The 23432-nt window shown below is 39.7% G+C and overlaps 1 protein-coding gene across 1 annotated transcript in view; it reads left to right on the top strand.

The window, feature by feature from the left end:
• The window catches only part of Cenpi (centromere protein I), a 60138-nt gene extending 41350 nt beyond the window's left edge, over nt 1-18788 (top strand). The window contains exons 17-21 of the mRNA XM_090326955.1: nt 1131-1255; nt 3567-3615; nt 3736-3954; nt 16890-16931; nt 18075-18788. Of these exons, the coding sequence (XP_090183081.1) occupies nt 1131-1255; nt 3567-3615; nt 3736-3954; nt 16890-16931; nt 18075-18179 (540 nt within the window). The 3' untranslated portion in view covers nt 18180-18788. The remainder of the gene's footprint in view (nt 1-1130; nt 1256-3566; nt 3616-3735; nt 3955-16889; nt 16932-18074) is intronic.
• The last annotated feature ends 4644 nt before the right edge of the window (nt 18789-23432 follow it).

The raw sequence follows: 23432 nt of genomic DNA on the forward strand, positions 1-23432 counted from the left end.
TTATTTTTGGGTGGTGGGCCTGGAACTCTGGGCCTAGGCTTTGTCAGTGAGCTCTTCAGCTCAATTCTACTGCCCTACCCCTGGAGCAATAGCCCCTCTTCCCATTTTTCTAGTGGTTAAGTCTCACTGACTTTGGACTTTAGTGCCCAGGCTAGTTTTGAACTGTGATCCTCAGATCTCAGCCTCCTGAGTAGCTAGGATTATACGCGTGAGCCACTATGCCCATCTGCTAGTCTTTTATTGTTTTCTTTTGTTTTTTGCAAGTCCTGGGGCTTGAACTCAGGGTCTGGGCACTGTCCTTGGGTTTTCTCAAGCCTAGTGCTCTTCCACTTGAGCTCCAGCCACCACTTCTGGCTATTCCTCTGTATGTGGTACTGAGGAATCACACTTAGGTCGTCATGCATGCCAAGCAAGCACTCTGCCACTGGGCCATGCTCTCTTACCTTGTTTTTGTGTCTTTGTTTTGTTGTCAGTTGTGGGACTTAATATCTGGGCTATTGTTTTCTTATTATTCAACCTGGACAGAACTATTACCATGAGATATCTATTATGCTCACATTTTTCCCTTCATTAATACCTAGTTGTCTTATTTCACATGTTTACTCAGAAGTTTTTCAGACTGGCAGCTAAGTTATATTGTAAAAAACAATACTGAAAGGACTTAAGGAGAAAGAAATGCTCTCTTTAGCAACCAAATCTAAGATTTCTCCTCCACCCCAAAATGAAAGATTTAAAAAAAATGGCATTCAAAATAATTTTCTAACCTGTTTGATGAGGTACATTTTTCACAGAGTTGTAGCTACATGTTTTTTTTTTCCAGTCCTGGGCTTGAGCTCAGGGCCTGAGCACTGTCCTTGGACTTTCTCAAGGCTAGAGCTCTACCACTTGAGCCTCAGCACCATTTTTGGCTTTTTTTCTATGTATGTGGTACCGAGGAATCGAACCCAGGTCTTCGTGCATGCTAGGCAAGCACGCTACCACTAGGCCAAACTCCCGGCCCCTACATGTTTTATATAAGAATTTGGCAAGTCAAAATCTAATGTTATATTGTTTCTTGTCTTACTTTTCTTTAGATAAATTTGATTTCTAGGGAATAATGTAAAGACTGATGTTATTATTTTTCCCAAAAGGTATGTGACATATATATAAATTATAACCTTCCATTAGTGATGTTGCTTCCTCCTGGGATCTTTTATTCTGCATTACTCAGCCTGGATACCAGTATCCTGAACCAGCTCTGTTATATTATGCACAGGTACAAACCTTTCTTGACTAACTTATGAATTACTACATCATAATTTTGTCTTCATCTTCTAACCTTAATACAATAAAAATTCCTTTATATTTTCTTTTTGTTTTTTGTCAGTCCTGGGTCTTGAACTCAGGGCCTGAACACTGTTCTTGGGCTTTCTCAAGGTTAATGCTCTACCACTAGAGCCACAGCACCACCTCTGGCTTTTTCTATGTATGTGCTGCTACTCTTGAGCAAAAGCTCAGGTACAGTTCCCTGAGTTCAAGACCCAGGATTGCCCCAAAAAAAGGGACTTTGTATAGCTTGAAATATTTCAAACCTAATCAGGTAATAGTTCTCAGGAAAAAATGGTTTTCTGCATTCCTTTTTTCTTTTGTATCTTTTTCGCATAATGAAAATATTTTCTATATCAGTAACTTTTAGTGACTTTTAAGTCTCAATTTTTTTGGCATTTATTTTTTGTCAGTCCTGGGGCTTGAACTCTGGGCCAGCTCACTGTCCCTGAACTCTTCAGCTCAAGTATACTGTTCTACCCGTGGAGCCACAGCCCCACTTCCCGTTTTCTAGTGAGTAATTGGAAATAATTGTCTCACTGACTTTGAACTTTAGTGCCTGGGCTGGCTTTGAAACCTGATCCTCAGTTCTCAGCCTCCTGAGTAGCTAGGATTACAGGGATGAGCCACTGTATCTGCCTGATTTTTTGGCATTTTAGTTAACTTATATTAGTTATGCAGAAGGGGATTTCGTTGTTACTTTTCTATACATTTCCAATGTATTCCAAACAATCTCTCCCATCACCAAAACAATTTCAATAGATTTCCTTGTTCGGTTTTTATAGTCACAAAATAGTATATTTCAACCACATTTGTCCTCTTTCAGAATACATTTCAAAATCATTCAATTTCTAATTTTCTTTTTCTATTTAGTGTCTGCACGCGTGCGCACATGTGTTTGTGTGTGTGTGTATGCGTGTGGGTGTATGTGGGTGTGGGTGCGGGTGCGCGTGCACACACACTCTGGTGCATGCATGCATATGCTTGAATTTAGGGGCTTGAACTCAGGGGCCTGTCAATTTTCCCTAAGCTTTTTCACTTAGGGCTGGCAACTCTACCACTTGGGTAACAGCTTTTTTGGTAGTTAAGTGGAAATAAGTCTCACGGATTTTCCTTAATACCTAGGATTACAAATGTAAGACACCTGCACTCAGCTTTCTTTTTTTTTTTTGCCAGTACTGGGCTTGAGCTCAGGCCTGAGCACTGTCCTTGGACTTTCTCAAGGTTAGAGCTCTACCACTTGAGCTACAGGCACCACTTCCAGCTTTTTTCTATGTATGTGGGTACCGAGGAATCGAACCTGGGTCTTCGTGCATGCTAGGCAAGCACTCTACAACTAGGCCAAACTCCAGACCCCTGCACTCAGCTTTCTATTTTTTTATTTTTGTTGTTGTTGTTGTTGATCATGGGGTTTGAACTTAGGGTCTGGATGCCATCCCTGAGGTTTTCACTCAAGGCCAACACTCTGCTACTTTGAACTACAGTTCTTCTTCTGATTTTCTGGTGGCTAATTGTAGATAAGGGTCTTACAGCCCTTCTTGTGCAGGCTAGCTTTGAACTGTGGTCCTCATCTCAGCCTCCTCAGTAGCTAAAGATTACAGGCTTGTGCCACCAATACCCTGTTTTCTGTTTCTGTTTCTTCTTAGAGTAAAATATTAAAAACATGTTATTCTTGTTATTTTTTCTTACTGAGGTATAATTTATATTGATCAAGTGTGTACCTTATATGTCTAACTCAGTTCTGCTTTTGCAGTGCTGTGAATGGAACCCAGAGCCTCTAAGGAAGTGCTGTACCACTGAGCTATACCCACAGCACTATAACTCAATTTTGAGCCTGTGTTTTTATTTTTAGTATGTAGTGCTGAGGTTGGAATCATAGGGTTTCACACATGCTAAGCATGACACCATTGAGCCATACCAACTAGCCCACCTTCTTTTTAGTTTGTGTTAGGTGTTACTGGGGTTTGAACTCAGGGCCAGACCCCCAGCTATTGAGCCTCTGTTTTTTTTGTTTTTTTTTTTTTTATTAAAGAATTTATTAACATTGATTTTTTGCATCAGAGCCTCCGCGTTTTTCAATTATTTGAGAATAATGTACTACATACAAAAGGATAAAATCCCCAACTAGACAACTGAGTATTTGTTTTATGCTCATTTGTTTGTTTACATTTATATGTATATTTTTGTTTCTTTTAATACATTTCAAAGTGTTACATCCAAAGGCATGTTGAAAGCTTCATTTTATTTGTTCTCACTATTAGGTATCGTGTTAACATGACTGCTGCAAAGAAAAAGGATTTGTTGGGAAAGGTATGAATGCTAAGCCTCTGTGTTTAAATTACTGTTTGAAATATAGACATACAAGGCCTATTGACAATAAGATGAAAAGGGAGAAATGATGATAATGACAATTTTATTTTTTTCCATTAGACAAAACCAGAGTTCAATTTCAGCAGCAAGACCTGTGAAGAATTTAATAACTATTTGACAGTCATGATTGGTTGCCTGTGGATGTCCAAACCTTTCAAGAAAGAAATGTATATTGAACCCCACATCCTAGGAAAAGCTAAAATAACTGCATATAAGAGCAATTTAAATTTAGTTCTTCATCCTTCTCTACTAAGTTATGCTGCTTCCTTTTTGCTACAGGTAAGATTAAATGGATTTGATAGTTTTTTAATAGTTCTTTTTTTAATATATCATGACTGAATAAATAGGAATGGTGGCAAATTAGAAGTGGCTAAATTATAAGATATATGTCCTGTATGTTTTTAGTACTAATTATATATTGATCATTGGGTTAGGCTTTGGGGATTACTGACCTTAAGTAAATCTCCATTCCTTTTTTTGGTGGTTGTGAGACTTGAACTCTGGGCCTGGCCGTTGTCCCTAAGCTCTTTAGCTCAAGGATACTGCCCTACTCCTGAGCCCCAGCACCACTTCCATTTTCTGGTGGTTAATTGGAGATGAATCTCACAGACTTTAGTGCCGGGCTTTGAACCTTAATCCTCAGATTTCAGCCTCCCGAGTAGCTAGGATTACACGCATGAGCCACCACGCCTGGCTAATAAGTCTCCATTCTGAAAGAGACTTCAGTCTCATGGAAGAGACAGGCTGACAGAAAAATTACTGTGATATAGTGTCACGAAGTTAGAGTAGATAGAGTTCTAAATATGATAGGAGAGTAGTTAGTTCTGCTGGATGGAGTGATATGGCATGTAGGGAAAGGCTTCCAAGAAAAGGAAACCCTAAATAATAGTCTCTTTAGGCAAGATGGTAAATACAGACTTGATGCCCAAAAAGATTTTGGGTTTAGTGGATTGATAATACTGGGCAGAGGAAGTGTGTGTCTGTCTCCTCAGGTCTTTAGACTGTTATTCTAAATCTGTTCAGTGACTTGATGAAGACTCCAATGGTACACATATCAAATGCTTGGATGGCACAAGAGTGGGATTTTAAGTATTCTGAAAGAATCTGGATTTAGAATTCCCTTAACATAGGATTGCAGGTGTGGCTTACATGGTAGAGCACTTGTAGCAGGATTGTTAAGTTCCAGACCGGGCTAGGATATAAGGCAAGTTTCCTGTGCTTATTGACCGTTTATAGACTTTCTTTAAGAAATACTTATTCAGACCATTAGCTCTATTTTTGCCAGTCCTAGGGCTTCACTTCTGGGCTTGGAGGCTGACGCTGAGCTTTTGTCCTCAAGGATAGCTCTCTACAACTTGAGCCACAGCTCCATTTTCAGCTTTTTTGTGGTTAACTAAGAGATAAGAGTCTCATGGGGACTGAGAGTTTGGAGTAGTGGTAAAGTGCTTGCCTAGCATGCACAAAGACCTGGGTTTGATTCCTCAGTACCACAAACATAGAAGAAAGCTGGAAGTGATGCTGAGGTTCAAGTGGTAGAGCTCTAGCCTTGAGAATGTTCAAGGATAGTGTTCAGGCCCTGCGTTCAAGCCCAGGACTGGCAAAAAAATGTCTCATGGATATTTCTACCCAAGTTGACTTCCAACCATGATTCTCGAATCTCAGCCTACCAAGTAGCTAAGATTATAGGCATGTAGCTAAGATTATAGGCATGAACCATCAGTGCCCAGCCCTTGTGTCATTTTTTATTGAAGAATTTATTAACATTGATTTTTTTACATCCTGTTTCTAATACATTGGGTCATTTTTAATTGGATTATATTTTATTAAGTTATAAATATTCTTTTCATATGCTAATTTTTGCCCATCCTGGGGCTTGAACTCAGGGCCTGAGCACTGGCCTTTGGCTTTCTCAGGTCTAGGGCTAGAGCTCTAGCACTTAAGCCATAGCAACATTTCTGTATTTTTTCTATGTATGTGATACCAAGGAATCAAACTGGGTCTTCATGCAAGCACTCTACCACTAGGCCAAGTACTCTACCACTAGGACAAACTTCCGGCCCCCAATCTTTTCATATTCTAGACATAAATCCTTTAAATATATGATTGGCAAAAGTTATTTTCTATTTTGTGAATTATCTTTACTCACTTTGTTATTGGTATCTTTTTAAGCAGAAAATGTATCACCTTTTGGGCTCGGAGTATGGCCCAATGGTAGAGTGCTTGCCTACCATGCACGAAGACCCAGGTACCACATTTCTCTGTACCACATGCACAGAAAAAGCCAAAAGTGGTACTGTGGCTCAAGTTGTAGTGTGTTAGCCTTGAGAAAGCCCAAGGACAGTGCTCAGGCACTGAGTTCAAGCCCTAGGACTTTAAAGAAAAAGGAAAATGTTTCACTTTGAAGCCATCAGGATTTACTCTTAAGTTTCAGTACCTTGAAATATAAATACACACACACACACACACACACACACATACACACACACACACACACACACCAGTCGTGGGGCTTGGACTCTGGGTCTGGGTGCTGTCCCTGAGTTCTTCAGTTCAAGGCTACCATCCTACCCCTTAAGTCACAGCCCACTTCCGGTTTTCTAGTGGTTAATTGGAGATGAGAGTCTCATGGTCTTTAGTGCCTCGGCAGGCTTTGAACTATGATCCTCAGATCTCAGCCTCCTTAGTAGCTCGGGTTACAGGCGAGAGCCACTGCACCTAATTGTATGAATTTTTAAAATCAACTTGTCCTAATTTTGTTTTTTATTTTATTTTTTGTTTTGAGGGTTTTGCCTGTATTGGGGCTTTAATTTTGTACTTCAGGCTCTTGTTTGCTCTTTTCCCTCAGAACTGACTTCTCCCACTTGAACCACACCTCTACTTCTTACCTTTTGCTGGTTAATTGGAGATAAGAATCTGTCTGATTTGTTTGCCTGGATTTCAGCCCCTTGAGTAGCTAGTGAGTAGCAAGGATTATAGATGAAAGCCACCAGAATCCAACCAACCTGTCAGCTTTTTTTTTTGCCAGTCTTAGGGCTTAAATTTGGGGTCTGGGCACTGTCCTTGAGTTTTCTCAAAGTTACTACTCTACTTTTGAGCCATAGCATCACTTCTGGCTTTTTCAGTGTATGTGGTATCAAGGAATCAAACCCAAGGCATTGTACATGCTAGGGAAGCACTCTACCACTACATCCCACTCCTGGGCCAACCTGTCTTTTTTTTTCCCAAGGAATCACACTAGGATTCTGATTGGTAATGCTTTGAATGTATATATCAATTTGGGTAGTACTTCATGTTAATGAAGTCTTTGTAGTAAGGGAGCATCAGATGCCTTCTCATTTACTTAGATCCTCTTTAGTGTTCTCACACGCATAGACACACACACACACACACACAAACACACGCATGCACACACTCACATGCACTTACATACTTAATCTGGGGCTTGAACTCAGGGCCTGGCTGCTATCATATATATATATATATATTTGCTTTTGTTTTTTTCTTTTTCTTTTTTTGTTTTTGTTTTTGTGGTTTATGGGGCTTGAACTCGGCCTGCGCACTGTCCGTGAGCTCTTCAGCTCCAGGCTACCCTTGAGTAAAACCCCATTTCCCAATTTTCTAGAGGTTAATTAGAGAGAAGAATCTTAGGTACTTTTGTGCCCGGGCTGGCTTTGAACCTCAATCATCAGATCTCAGCTTCCTGAGTAGCTAGGATTATAGGCATGAGCCCAGCTTGTCCTGTTTTAGTTTTGCCCAAGTCTAGCATTCTACCAGTTGAGTCACAGCTCCAATTCTGGATTTTTTTGGGAAGAGGGTAGGGAGTGTTAACTTGGAGACAAGAGTCTCATAGATTTTCTTGCCGTGGCTTGCATTGAAGCACAATCCTCAGATCTGAGCCTCCTAAGTCCCTAGGATTATTGAACCACTAGTGCCCAGCTCTTCTTTAGTTTTTTAGCAGTTTTAGAATTGTTAGAATATAATTTTTTTACCAGTTCCACACTTGAATGCAGGGCCCAGATACTATCCCTGAGCACCCTACCACTTGAGCTACAGTGCCACTGCTGGCTTTTTCAAACATTTATGTGTTACTGAGGAATTGAACCCAGGGCTCATGTATACTAGGCAAGCACTATACCACTAAGCCACATTCCCAGCCCTGGTGTTTTTTATAATATATGGATTTGCTTTTAAAATTAATTTTCATATTGCCAATTGCTCTTGTGTAGAAATGCAGTTAATATATGAGTACCATTTTTTAGATTGCACTTTTTAGTAGATTTCTTAGAATATTCTTTACATAAAATTGTGTAATTTGCAGATGGATAGTTTTATTCTTGTCTAATTGGAGGAGCTATTCTTCATCTTGTCTTATTGCACTGCCTGGATTAGATACAGTGTTGAGGACAAATTGCAGAGTGAGCCCTTGATCATTTCATTTTGACACCCATGTAGTGAAGGAGTCTATGGAGACCTTTGTCATGTTGAAGGACTTTCTTATGATTTTCCTTTTTATCATGCATGAATATTAAATTTTGTACAATGCCTTTTCTATACCTACAGACATAGTCACATAACTTTTATTTTCTAGTTTATTCTTAGGATGTCTTGCACGAATTCATGCTAGTCTTTACGCAGGTTTGCATTCCTAGTATAAATATCCTTTTCTCTGGAGAACAAATCCTTTTATATGTTGCTAGATTTTTGTTAGTCTGGAAAGTTTCAGTGTTTATATTCATAAGGTACGTTGGTTTTTTGTGATGGGTTTGGTTTGAGAATGAATTTGGTTATTTCTCTTTTTTAGCTTAGAATATGCTTTCCTATTTTATACAAAACTTGAAGTGTTTGTATACTTCTTAAGTGTTTGGCAGTGAAGCCATCTGGTTTGGGTATTTTTTAGTGGAAAGTTTTAAAATTTCTAATTACCTTTCTTGTTACAGATTTATTCCTATTTCTTCTTCAGTTACTCTCAATTATTAGTGTTTTTCAAAATTCCTTACCCATTTCATCTAAGTGATTGAATCTACTGAGCTGTCTTACAACCTTTTCAGTTTTTGTGAGGGAGGTTTCTTGTTTCCCAGCGTTTCATTTCTGACTTTAATAATTTGAATATTCTTAGGTTTTTTTGCTTATTTAGTCTAGATAAACATTTGAAAATTTTTGTTTTTGTCTGTAATGGGGCTTGAACTCTGGGCCTGGGTACTGTCCCTGAGCTCTTTAGCTCAAGGTTACTGCCCTACCTCTTGAGCCTGAGCCCCCCCCATCTGGTTTTCTAGTGGTTAATTTGAGATGAGTCTCACAGACTTTAGTGCCCAGACTGGCTTTGAACCGCAATCCTCAGATCTCATATTTCAGCCTTCTGAGTAGCTAGGATTATATGCATAAGCCACCATGCTTGGCTTTGACAATATTTTTTTTTTGCCAGTCCTGTGCTTGAGCTCAGGGCCTGAGCACTGTCCTTGGACTTTCTCAAGGCTAGAGCTATACCACTTGAGCCTCAGCACCACTTCTGGCTTTTTTCTATGTATGTGGTACCGAGGAATCGAACCCTGGTCTTTGTGCATGCTAGGCAAGCACTCAACCACTAGGCCAAACTCTCGGCCCATTTTTTAAAGAATTAATGTAAATTCTTTTCACTTATTTTTTCTATTCATTTTAAATTATAATTTTGTTAAATATACATGATTCATAAATTTGTTTCAATCATCTTTAAATATATAGTTCAATGCAATACTACTGTCACTGTAGCCATTCTGCTCTGATTTTTTCTTTTTGTCAGTTATAGGGCTTGAACTCTGGGCCTGGGCACAGTCCTTGAGCTCTCTAGCTCAAGGCTACTGCCCTACCCCTGGAGCCACAGAGCCACTTCCGGTTTTCTATTGTTTAATTGGAGATAAGAGTCTCATAGACTAAGTGCCCAGGCTGGCTTTAGACTTGAGATCCTCAGATCTCAGCCTCCTAAATAGCTAGGATTACATTCATGAGCTACCAGGCCTGGCTGCTTTGATCTTTATTATTCATTCCTCCTTGCTTTTGATATAATTCTCTCTCCTTCTCCCTCCCCTCTCCCTCATTTCTATATGTAGCATAGGCTGACTTTGAATTTACCAACCTTCTGTCTCCAGCTCTACTTCCACTTGAATGTTGAGATTACAGATGTGGACCACTGGGCCTAGATTTGTTTTTAGGTTCTCAAAGCATTAAATAAGATTACTGAATTGAGATTTTCCTTTAAAAAATGATGGAGTCCTTTTATGCTTCTCAGGATGGTCCCAAACTGAATTTGAATAAGTCTCCTGCTTCTGCCTCTGAGACGACAGGCATATACCACTGCTCCTGGCTTTTATGTTCCTCTTCTTTTTAACTTGTCTGTAATGGGGCTTGAACTCTGGGCCTGGGCACTGTTCCTAAGCTCTTCAACTCAAGACTAGTGCCTACCACTTGAGCAACAGTGCCACTTCTGGTTTTCTCGTAGTTAATTGGAGATAATTGGAATCTCATGGACTTTCATACCCAGGCTGGCTTCGAACCATGATCCTCAGATCTTAGTCTCCTGAAGTAGCTAGGATTACAGGCATGAGCCACTGGCACCAGGCTCTCATTTTGATTTTTTTTGCCAGTCATGGGGCTTAAACTCAGGTCCTGAGCACTGTCCTTGTCCTTGGTCTTTTCTCAAGGTTAGAACTGGAGCACTTGAGCCACAGCACCACTTCCAACTTTTTCCTATGTATGTGGTACCGAGGAATCAAACCCGGGTCTTCATGCATGCTAGGCAAGCACTCTACCACTAGGACAAACTCCTGGCCCTCATTTTGCTTTTTTGGCTATTTGTTTTTTAGAAATGTGGTGTTTAATTTTCCTATGTTGGTGAATTTCTCCAATTTCTATGATTGGTTTCTTTTCTTTCTTTTCTTTTCTTTCTCTTTTTTTTGCCAGTTCTGGGGCTTGAATTCAGGGCCTGGGCTCTATCCTTGAGCCTCTCTATGCTCAAGGCTAGCACTCTACAACTTGAGCCACAGTACCACTTCTGGCCTTTTCTGTTCATGTGGTCTGAGGAATTGAACCCATGACTTTATGTATGCTATGCAAGCACTCTACTACGAAGCCATGTTCCCAGCCCCCTGTTATTGATTTCTTATTTCTTTCTTGTAGTTCTGGGGATCAAGTCCAGTTCTCTGCACATGGGTTAAACAAGTGTTCTATCCTTGGGCTACATCCCCAGTGTCTGTTTTACAGTGCTGAGGTTCAAACCCAGGACCTTTTACATTTTAAGCAAGTACTCTACCATTGAGCTACATCCCTAGTCCCTCTGTTATTATATCTAATTTCATCCAATTGTGGTCATATTGGGCATGCACATAATCACTTTGGAATGTTAGTGGTTTTAACAGCTCTCTTTCCCCCTATCCAATCTAAGGTCTCCATTTGTTTTTGGTATTATAACCTGTTCATTAGACTGCACTAATTACGTGCCACTTGCTTTATTGTTTTCATCAATGCTTTGAGGCAAAAATTGCTCAGCTGTCTTAGTAAGTGTAATTCAGGCAAGAATAGCTTTCGAGGTCAGTCGTAAAGTTTGTTCTGTCCCTAGGAGGGCTATTAATTGTTCTTTTTGTGGTTCATCCTAATGAGCTAGCTCAGTTATAGTTCACTCTCTTTCTTTTAGATAGGAAAGTTGTTGTTTTCTCCGACACAGCTAGTCTTGGACTTTCCCATACCTTGTTTAACAAGAATGTGCCATAGATACCATGTATGCATTTCCATTAGAAGGAATTTAATACCTGGTCTCTTTTGAGAAGTGATGGAGTTTTGATAATTAATATCTCAATCTAGTTCATAAATGTGTCAAAACGAAGATGGTTTATGCCTTTTTTATTTTTATTGTTTGCTGGTACCAAGGCTTGAACTCCCTTAGCTATTTTGCTTATGGCTGGTGTTCTACTATTTGAGCTACACCTCCAGTTCAGCACCCAGCAATAATTTTAATTTTTTGTTGTTAGTTGTGGGGCTTGAACTCTGGGCCTGGGTGCTGTCCCTGAGCTCTTCAGCTCAAGGCTAGCGCTCTACCACTTTGAGACATAGCACCACTCCTGGTTTTCTGATAGTTCATTGGAGAAAGAGTCTCATGGACTTCCATGCCCAGGCTGGCTTTGAACCACTATCTTCAGATCTCAACCTCCTCAGTAGCTGGGATTACAGGCATGAGACACTGGCAAATTTTAATTTTTTTTTTGCCAGCCCTGGGGCTTGAACTTAGGACCTGAGCGCTGTCCTTGTAGAGCTCTACCACTTGAGCCATAGCGCTACTTCCAACTTTTTCTATGTGTATGGTACTGAGGAATCAAACATGGGTCTTCGTGCATGCTAGGCAAGCACTCTCCCACTCGGCCAAACTCCTGGCCCCAAATTTTATTTTCTTTTTTGTGGGTCATGAGTCTTAAACTAGGCCTGGGCACTGTCCCTGAGCTCTTCAGCTCAAGGCTACTGCCCTACCCCTGGGCTTGGGCCTTGTCCCTGAGGTCTTTAGCTCAAGGCTACTGTCCTACCCTTGAGCCAAGTCCCACTTCCTGTTTTCTAGAGGTTAATTGGAGGTAAGAATCTCAGGTTCTTTTGTGGCCTGGCTTTGAACCTTTATCCTCAGAGCTCAGCTTCCTGAGTCGCTAGGATTACAGGCGGGAGCCACCTTGCCTTGCTCCAAATTTTATTTTGTTTTAAGGACAGGATCTTTTTAAAGTTGTTAGGTATGCCTAGAATTTGCTATGTGCCCTAGGTTGGCCTTAAGCTTGTAATCTTTCTGGGATTACATGAGTGTGTTAGATCTGGCAATAATTTTTAGCTATCAGAAATGCTATAAAGGAAATAGAGTTGATTATAACTAGTTCTGGAGTTGGCAGTGGTCTTTTTTTTTGCCAGTCCTGGGCTTGAGCTCAGGGCCTAAGCCCTGTCCTTGGACTTTCTCAAGGCTAGAGCTCTACCACTTGAGCCTCAACACCACTTCCAGCTTTTTTTCTATGCATGTGGTACCAAGGAATCGAACCCAGGTCTTCATGCATGCTAGGCAAGCACTCTACCACTAGGCCAAACTCCCGGCCTCGGCAGTGGTCTTTTAATTCAGGAAGGCTTTATGAAGCAAGATGGTATTTAATCTGAGCTTTCTTGTAAAAGATGAGAATGAACCAGTTTGGAAGTAGGCAGAGGGAGAAACATGAGATAGTATGGTGACTCAAAAGTTTCAAGGAACATGATATAGTATGGTTTACTGCTTAACAAACAAGAAGAAGAATAGAATAAACTGAACTTGGAAAGACACAAGAGCCATCTGTCTTAACAGATTTGTTCATGAGTACAGTTGAAAGGTCTTTAAACAGGCTTGTAATGTGCTCTGAGATGATGTTTAACAGATACCACTGATGTTTCACAGATACCACTGGCTCCTTTCTTGAGGATGGGTTATGAGGAGTCCTGTTAGGAAGCAGGGACAGAAACCAGCAGATTGTTGCTGGAATCTAGACAAGAGATACTGGTAGTGATTTTTATACAAGTAGTAGCAGTGGAGATGGATAGATATGGATTACTTTGAGGTACAGTTAGTAGTAGAACAGAGAGGACTTTGATGATAGCTTGATTGAAAGTAGGAATGAGAAAAGAACATTGTTTTTTTTCTTTTTTGAGTACTTTATTGTTATTATAAAGCTAATGTACAGATTACAATTACATGAATCAGATTTCCTTTTATACACTATCTTCTGTTCTCTCACTCCCTCCCAGTCCCTCAGTCCTGTCTCCACCCATGAATTATACAGCTTACTTCCTTTTTTTCCCCTTTTTGACAGTCCTGGTGCTTGAACTCAGGGCCTGAGCACTGTCCTGGGGCTTTCTCAAGGCTAGAACTATACCACTTGAGCCATAGCACCATTTCCAGCCTTTTCTGTGTATGTGGTACTGAGGAATCGAACCCGGGTCTTCATGTATGCTAATGCTAGGCAAGCACTCTACCACTAGGACAAACTCCTGGCCCTCTTTTTTCTGTAGTTGGTCTTGGGAATTGAACTCTGGGCCTGAGCTCTTCAGCTCAAGGCTAGAACTCTACCCCTTGAGCCACAACACCACTTCCGATTTTCAATTTTCAATTTTTGATTTTCGGTGGTATATTGGAGATAAGAGTCTCTGGTCTTCAGTGCCCAGACTGGCTTTGAACCTTATCTTCAGGTCTCCGCCTCCTGAGTAGCTAGGATTACAGGCATGATCTACTGCACCCTGCGTACAGTTCACTTTTATCCTTGTCCAGTGAGCTCCACTGCTGCACTTTTTTACCCTTTTTCCCTTGAGTTCTGTGACGTTGGTGTTTCTTTTTGACTTGAGCCACTGAGTTGGTAGTGATTGCATTTATTACTAAGAGTAATACTAATGAAAGAACAGAAGTTATTTTTTAATGGTGAGGATGTGTTGAGAATCAAGTTTTATTTTGACCTACTTAAGTTTGAGATGCTTGTTATGTATGAATATATATACATATATATGGGGGCGTTATATATAACATATATGTGTGTATATAACATATATACATACACAATAAAAATTGTTAAAAATATGATTTGAAATAAAGGCATGGAGCCCAGGAGAGAGGTTGGAGCTAGAGAAATAAATTAAATACAACAGAAGAAGTAGAGAGCTTAAGTGGTAGAGCACCAGCCTTGTGTGAAAAAGTAAAGTAAGAAAAGGAGTCCCTGAGTTCAAGTTCAAGTACTGGCACAAAAAATAGAGATAATCAACATATATCTTATAAATTCCGAAACCACATTTGTTCATTCTAACTTCTCAGAGATCAGGTTGTATCTGGTGATTTTGATCAACTAGGTGGCAATCATGATGCTGTTGGTAGCTTGAGTGTACACAGGCAGATTGCCAAAGTCATGCTTTGTAGAATGAATGTTGACAACTTGGAAAAAGCCTCTGGAGACAATATTACAGCATAGTTTTAACTTCCAAAACCAAAACATTTAGGAGAAGGGAATCAGAGACCCAGGCATGTTATATCACGAACTTTTTCATAAAAAAGCCAATGAGCTGGGTACAGTGGCTCATGCCTGTAATCCTAGCTACTCAGGAAGCTGAGATCTGAGGATCACAGTTCAAAGCCAGCCCGGGTACTAAAGTCTGAGACTCTTATCTCCAATTAATCACTAGAAAAAGGGAAGTGGGACTGTGGCTCAAGGGGTAGGGTAGTAGCCTTGAGCTGAAGAGTTCAGAGACACTGTCCATGCCCAGAGTTCAAGCCCCATGACTGACAAGGAAAGGCCAAAAATCTGATCCTTAGTATTCTCAGGGAATTGGTTCCAAGACCCCCTTAGGATAAAAACACCCGTAGATGTCACTTAGGTTAAATTCCACGGTATTTGCACATAACCTACACATGTCCTATCATATGCGGATGATATATCTCAGTAAACCCAGCATGAACTTGAAAGATCATAAGTTGAAACATCATTAATTTAGAAACTATCTATACTTTGTCATCTCTTAAATTTCTTATACAGTACAATATGCTCATTGCACAATTGCTAATATAAGAATCATCTCAAGCCAGTGCACGTTGGCTCACGCCTGTAATCCTAGCTACTCAGGGGGCTGAGATCTGAGGATCACAGTTCAAAGCAAGCCCAGGCAATACAAACCCAGTCAGCCCTTATCTATAATTAATCACTAGAAAAGAAAGTGGGGCTGTGGCTCAAGGGTAGGGCAGTAGTCTTGAACTGAAGAGCTCAGGGACAGTGCCCAGGCCAGAGTTCAAGTCCTGTAAACCCCCCCCCAAGAAAAAGAATCATCTCTTAATTGCTTATCAAATACCTAGCCCAAAGTAAATGCTACAATAAAAATTTGTTATACTTTATTATTTCGAGAATAATGACAACAAAAACAGTCTTCATGTATTCAGTAGAGAGACAGCACTTGTAGGCCTTATTCCATAGTGCATGAGCAAAATGCAAGGTGGACATGCTCAGACAATGATGCTGTGAAATGGTGAGAAACAGAAGCAGGATATGTCTGTATATTACTTCCTTCATGTGGATCCACGATATGTGCTCAGCACACAGTGAATCCAAGTTTTGCTTTGTGGAATTTCTGAAATACAACTCTTAATATTTTTCATCCATGAATACATAAATGTGGACCACATGGATATGGATGCCAACTTGGATTAGCTTTATATGATGGGGACCGTAGCACCAATAGCTTTCAGTTATTCTAAGAAACATTACACCACAAACACTATAGCCCAGAACAACTTTTTTCTGACAGTTTAGTTTGTGTTTACTAGCATATGTTTATATAAAAAAATGTGTGTTACACCTAAACATAAAACAGCTCTTTTATGCTTCTAGATATTAAATTTATTTTGAGATTCCTGTTAGCCCAAGATCAAATGGCTACATGTTGGATATCATAGACTTCATTCACAAGACAGAGTTTAATCCCTAGTACTAAAAGAAAGGCACTGTTCTATAACAGGTTCATATGCAGTCTTTCTTAGTAATGTTTAAAAAGCAAATGTATTAGAATTGATGGATGTTAATATTCTTAACATCTACTATAGCAGGTGATAGGCAAAGGCAAAGAATAGATGAGTAAATATTTCAAGTTTCATGGAATCTACAGCACACACATTCTGCTTTAGAATGGTTCTTCATCCTTCCAGTGTGAACTGAAGGATCACATTCCTCAGAAAAGCCTTCTAATACCTTCCATCTGGCTAAGGACAGAATAAAAATATAGTAAGGGCATATATTAGCTAAAGGATCCTGCATTTATCCACTGTTAATTTTTTTCCCTTTATGTACTCAAAAGAAAAGGAAATATAGAGAACTATAGTGGGATTCGGTCAACAGGAATCCAAGAGTAATGATAGAAGTACCATGTGGTAAAATGAAGAGTAAAAGGGCCAGGAGTTTGGTCTACTCGTGGAGTGCTTGCCTAGCAAGCACTAAGACCAGGTTCAGTTCCTCGGTACCACATACATACAAAAAAGCCAGAAGAAGTGCTGTGGCTCAAGTGGTGGAGCTCTAGCCTTGAGAAAACCCAAGGACAGTGTTCAAGCTTTGAGTTCAAGGCCCAGGACTGGCAAAAAAATGAAGAGTGAAAAACTATCTGAACATTCTGGTGATTTTTGCTAATCAAATATTTTCTGCTCACTTTTCTTTTCATATTTGTCCCCAAAGGAAAACCCAGAAGAAAAGGCCTTAAGTGTAGACACTATTCAGGTAAATACATTTATCTTTATCCTGATCAAAGATATCATGTAGATAAATTCATCCAGAGATTTAATACCTTTTCTTTTTTTCCCAAATCTTAACTCTGCCAACTCTGCAAAGTCAAAGTAAAATGTTTTCCTTGTAAATTCATTCCAGTGACTTTTTTCTTTGCCAATCCTGGGGCTTGAACTCAGGGCCTAGGTGCTGTCCCTGAGCCTCTTTTTACTCAAGGCTAATACTCTAGCATTTGAGCCACAGTGCCACTTCTGCCTTTTTCAGAGTAGTTAATTGCAGATACGAGTATCATGAGCTTTCCTGCACAGGCTGGTTTTGAATTGTGATCCTCAGGTGTCAGCCTCATGAGTAGTTAGTTATAGTTGTAAGCCATGGACACAGCACCCAGTGCCAGTGACTTTTATTCTTCACTCTCTCTGGGAGGTAACTCCATCATTGGATGCTTGCTGTTTTGAGCATAAACTGCCCATGAAATAGAATAGTTACATGTAAGTGAAGCATGATGGTAGCCTTGAGGCTGATTTATCAAAATGCTATACAGTTGGCTCAATATTACAGAAACACCTGCTGTGTACATATTGCAGGAACTAATAATGTCTGCCCCTGCATTATCTATTTGGAATGTTAAATTTCTAGGGCATGCCAGATGCCGGTGGCTCACGCTTATAATCCTAGCTACTCAGGAGGCTAAGATCTTGAGGATGATGATTCAAAGCCAGCCCTTGCACAAAAATCCATAAGACTCTGATCTGCAGTTAACCACCAGAAAACTGTAAGTGGCACTATGGCTCAAGGTACTAGACTAGAGCTTAGGGACAGAGCCAGGCCCAGTGTTTAAGCTCTATGACTGACCTCCCCAAATTATTTTTTCTAGGTCATGAGATGATGGCACATTTCCATTTCATAATATTTTGTTCACTTGAACAGATTTAACATTTGCCGATATAAAAGAGATACTTAGTCCTTGAACTGTAGGTACTTTTTGGTTTGAATGAGTGTTACTCAGCTTGAATTAGCAACCTAACCTTTCTGGGCAAGCTTTTACTAGATATATCCAGGTGCTGTGAACTTTTCCTATGGATATGGAAGATAAGTGTACATGTTCAACAAATAATTTTTCTTTCTCTTTACCTACAGGGACAGAAATGGAATAAGTATTTGGACTATTTATTTTCAGAAGGGTTACAAGGCTTGAAACTCTTCATACAAAGTAATGTTCAACGTTTTCATGGCCCCCAGTAAGAGTGCATAACCAAAGTGATAGAAATTAGGTGAAAGTTGATACTTTCACTGTTTTATGAACATACTGTTGTCTTCAAGTACTACTTAGCCCTGTGCACTTAACAAAAAATACCTTCCTACTCACCAGGGGCTCTTTCCCTGAAAAGACACATCTGCTTTGGGGTGAGGTTTGTCACATTTCCATGTACTATAATTTGCATTGCTGAAAGATAAAAGTTAATGTATAATAGCAGTTAATCTGCATGCACTCATGCCAACCCCTTGGTCAGCTGCTTCATTGAAATCTCCAGGATATTACTATTTGTCTTACATGAACAGCAGTAGCAGTGCCAAATGAATAGCATGTAACACTTAGGATTGAGAAAGCCCTCCAGTAGCTAATGACTTCCTGGTGCCAATGTGATGAGGAAAGGAAGTGGAGAGGATCACTGGGAGAGTAAAGAAGACATCTCTGTTTGTATTGGTTTGATGTTTTGAAACTGCTCTATTTTATTTTATTTGTGTGTATATCTGTATACCCAGTTTTTAAATGTTGAGGCTTAAAACAGCTATAGCTTTGCTATTAGAAGTAATTCTGCACTTAAAAAATTCATAACATGTAATAAAAGATAAGTGAATAAAAAATAAAAAAAATTCATAGCAGCTCCAATATCATGCTGAAAATGTACACTGAAATTTTTAGTACTACAGAACAGCTCGCTTCTTTTTAAATAAAATTCATGTAATTTTACAGTGAAGCTGAATTCGTCTTTTTTTTGCCAGTTCTGGGCTTGGGCTCAGGGCCTGAGCACTGTTCTTGAACTTTCTCAAGGCTAGAGCTCTACTACTGCTGCCTTTATGTATATGGTACTGAGGAATTGAACCTGGGTCTTTGTGTATGCTAGGCAAGCACTCTACCACTATGCTAAACTCCTGGCCTAAAATTGTCTTTTAAGGGCACATCCTTGTTCTTTTATCCACTTTCCATTAAAATAAAAACTGTATTATTAATAGTTTTCAGACTAGAAATCCTATTCATCTATTCACATATTGAATTAACTTTTTTTTGCCAGTCCTGGGCCTTGAACTCTTTACCTACAGGGACAGAAATGGAATAAGTATTAGGACTATTTATTTTCAGAAGGGTTACAAGGCTTGAAATTCTTCATACAAAGTAATATTCAACGTTTTTTTATTGTAATTAGTAAAAGGGTTACATGATATTTGCCAGATAGAAGGTGCATTAATTCACATACATTGATACCATTTCACCTGTCTTGGTACCCATTTCCCTCCCCCCCCACACCCCCCACCCGTCTTGGTTTTCCCCCCTTCCCTATCAAATTTCAAATATCCAAATACAAATAAATTCAATATATCAGATAACAAAGTAAGATACTATACCAATATGAGATAACCAAGGGACAGCAAAGGAGATGAGAGACAACATAGTACATTAAGGACAACAATCATTCATTATATGGCTTTTGTTTCAATATCCTGGAAGTCCTTTCAATTAGCTTCACATTATATGGCCTTATGTATCAAGATTTTGCTCTATTGCAGATCTCTGCTAGTAGAGCCCAAGGTTTCTACTGATTATGACGAATGAGGGAAACCATTGAGCCTAAGTTCCTTTGAGTCTGGCTTACTTCACTTAATATGATTTTTTCTAATCCTTTCCATTTCCTAACAAATGGGGCGATGTCATTCTTTCTGACAGCAGCATAGAATTCCATTGTGTACAAATACCACAACTTGTTGATCCACTCATCAACTGAGGGACATCTAAGTTGGTTCCATATCTTTGCTGTGGTGAATAGTGCTGCAATGAACATTGTTGTGCTAGTGGATTTCATAGCCCCCAATAAGAGTGCGTAACCAAAGTGATAGAAATTAAGTGAAAGTTGATACTTTCACTGTTTTATGAACATACTGTTGTCTTCAAGTACTACTTAGCCCTGTGCACTTAACAAAAAATACCTTCCTACTCACCAGGGGCTCTTTCCCTGAAAAGACACATCTGCTTTGGGGTGAGGTTTGTCACTGAACTCTTCAGCTTAAGGCTAGTACTCTACCACTTTGAGCCACAGTGCCACTTCCAGTTTTCTGGTGGTTAATTGGAGATCAGAGTCTCACAGACTTTCATGCCTCTGCTGGCTTTTAATCATGATCCTCAGATTTCAGCCTCCTGAGTAGCTAGGAATTACAGGCCTAAGCCACTGCCACTCAGCTTAACAATTTGTTGAGTTTCTTTCTCTGTGCCAGGTTCTTTTCTGTGCTGGTTTTACACCTGCTTTTATAAAGGTTAGAATCCGATGAAGAAGGCAAGCAATAACATTCTAAGAAAACATGCCATACTGGGTACTATTCATAAAATGCCTAGAATGGGGATAGACTATGGAGAGGCGATGTACTTCAGATAAGAAGGCTTAGGGAAGGCTTGTTTGAGGAGTTGATGTAAGCACAGACAGTACTGAAGGAAGCATAGGATCCCAGTGTCTATTTGGAGAAAGGACATTCTGAGCAGAGGCAAAGTCAAGGGAAAAGGCTCTAAATGTTGGCTGAGATGACAGATTTGAGAAGCAGCATGGCAGGGGACAGGGAGACTATAGTACAGTGGTGATATAAGGAGTGAGAAATCAAATAGGGAAGAAAGGCAAAGACTATGTCATGAAAGGACCAGATATCCTAGTGCATATGTATAAGTGGAAGCCATTGGAGCCATTAAGAAGAAAGACAACTGTGGTATGAAAGCTACAGGATTGCATTATTGCATTATTGCATTATTACCACATTGTAGCCAAGAGTTTTGGAGTTGACCAAGGAGGAGGCTAAATGTTAGTTCCAGACTCTTGTTTTGAAGTTACTGGAGTTTGAATCTGTTGGTAGCTTGGTTATGAGGAGGAAGAAATCCTAGAGTTTTCCTAAGTGACTCTAAATGTCTCTTAGACTTTGGATCTAATAGCTAGGTACATTCTGAGACACAGAGATGAGGCATACTAAAGGAATAGCCAAGACATAGGAATTACCAGTGAGCTAGCAAAAAACCCACAGAAGACTGCACTACTTGATGCCAGTGAAAAAGGTGAAGAAGTGTTTCAAAACCCTGAGAGTATTTCTTTTCTTTTCTTTTTTTTTTAGTCATGGTTCTTGAACTCTGCCTGGGCACTGCCCCTGAGCTTCAGAACATGGCTACCACCCTATCCCTGAAGCTACAGCCCCACTTCCCATTTTCTAGTGGTTAAATGGAAATAAGAATCTCAGGTCCTTTTGTGCCCGGCCTGGCTTTGAACCTTGATCTTCAGATCTCAGCTTCCTAAGTAGCTAGGATTACAGGCATGAGCCACTGTCTCAGGTTCTCACATGCAGAAGGTTAAAAAGATGATCTCCTACAAGATACACTAGTGATTGTCAGGAAGCTGGGATGAGTAGGAGTGGGTGAAGAGAGAGTTAACTAATGGGTATAGAGATGCCTTGCATAGGAAGAATAATTTCTAAGGTTCTGTAACACCATGGAGTAACTGATTGCCAACTTCAAAATAGATCAAAAAGATTTTTTCATATATTTTATTGTAATTAATAGAAGGGTTACATTATATTTGCTAGATAGAAGGTGCATTAATTCACAAACATTGATACCCTTTCTCATGTCTTGGTCCCCATTTCCCTCCCCCCCACCCCCACCTCTCATCTTGTTTTCCCCCCTTCCCTATCCAATTTCAAATAAGCAAATACAAATATATCCATATATATATATATATATATATATCAGATAACAAAGTGAGATACTGTAACAATATGAGATAACCAAGGGACAGCAAAAGAGATGAGAGATAACAGTACATTAAGGACAACAATCACTCATTATATGGCTTTTGTTTCTATATCCTAGAGTTCCTTTCATTTAGTGTCATACTATATGGCCTTATGTATCTAGGTTTTGCTCTATTGCAAATCTCTGCTAGTAGAGCCCAAGGTTTCTACTGATTATGACGAATGAGGGAAACCATTGAGCCTATGTTCCTTTGAGTCTGGCTTACTTCACTTCATATGATTTTTTCTAAGTCTTTCTATTTCCTAACAAATGGGCGATGTCATTCTTTCTGACAGCAGCATAGAATTCCATTGTGTACAAATACCACATCTTGTCGATCCACTCAACTGAGGGGCATCTGGGTTGGTTCCATATCTTTGCTATGGTAAATAGTGCTGCAATGAACATTGTTGTGCTAGTGGATTTAGTATGTCCTTGTTTCTGGACAATTGGGTAAATGCCTAGTAGTGGAATTGCTGGGTCATAGGGGAGTTTTATGTTTAGTCTTTTGAGGCACTGCCATACTGCTTTCCATAGTGGTTGAACGAGTTTGCACTCCCACCAACAGTGTAGTAGTCATCCCTCCTGGCCAAATTCCCTCTAGCACCTGTTGTTATTAGTTTTCTTGATCCTGGCCATTCTAACTGGAGTGAGGTGGAATCTTAGAATTGTTTTGTTTTGTATTTCTTTTATGACCAGAGATGTCGAGCATTTCTTCATGTGTCTGTAAGCCATTCTTATTTCTTCTTCAGAGAAGATTCCCTTTAAGTCTTTGGCCCATCTTTTAATGGGATGGTTGTTTCTTTGGAGATTAGTTTTGGAGTGATTCAATTGTTTTAACTGTTGATATATTTTAGATATGAGGCCTTTGTTGTATGGTTAGTGAAGATCTTCTCCCATTCTGTAGGCTTCCTAATTAATTTACTAGTTATGTCCTTTGCCATACAAAAGCTCTGCAGTTTAATGCAGTCCCACTTATCCAGCCTTTCTCTGATTTGTTGTGATTCTTGGTCTTTATTAAGAAAGTTTCGACCTGTGCCAAGGAGGCCTAGTGTATCTCCTATTCCTTGTTGTATAGTTTTCAGTGTGTCGGCTTCTACCTCGAGGTCTTTGATCCATTTGGAGTTAATTCTAGTGCAGGGTGACAAAGAAGGATCCAACTTTAGTTTTCTGCAGGTGCTTAACCAGTTCTGCCAGCACCACGTGTTGAAGAGACTGTCTTTCTTCCATTCTATTTTTTTGGCTCCCTTGTCAAAGATTAGGTGGCCATAGGTCTGTGGTTTAATATCTGGGTCCTCAGTTCTATTCCATTGGTCTTCAGGCCTGTTCTTGTGCCAGTATCAAGCTGTTTTGATAATTATAGCTCTGAAATAGAGTCTAAAGTTTGGTATTGAAATTCCTCCTGCTGGAGGAATTAGATTCAAAAGATTTTGAATGTTCCCCCAACACAAAAATAA

The sequence above is a fragment of the Megascapheus bottae genome, chromosome X (assembly GCF_031878675.1).
Source record: "Megascapheus bottae isolate mThoBot1 chromosome X, mThoBot2.hap1, whole genome shotgun sequence".
NCBI classification, from domain to species: Eukaryota; Metazoa; Chordata; class Mammalia; order Rodentia; family Geomyidae; genus Megascapheus; species Megascapheus bottae.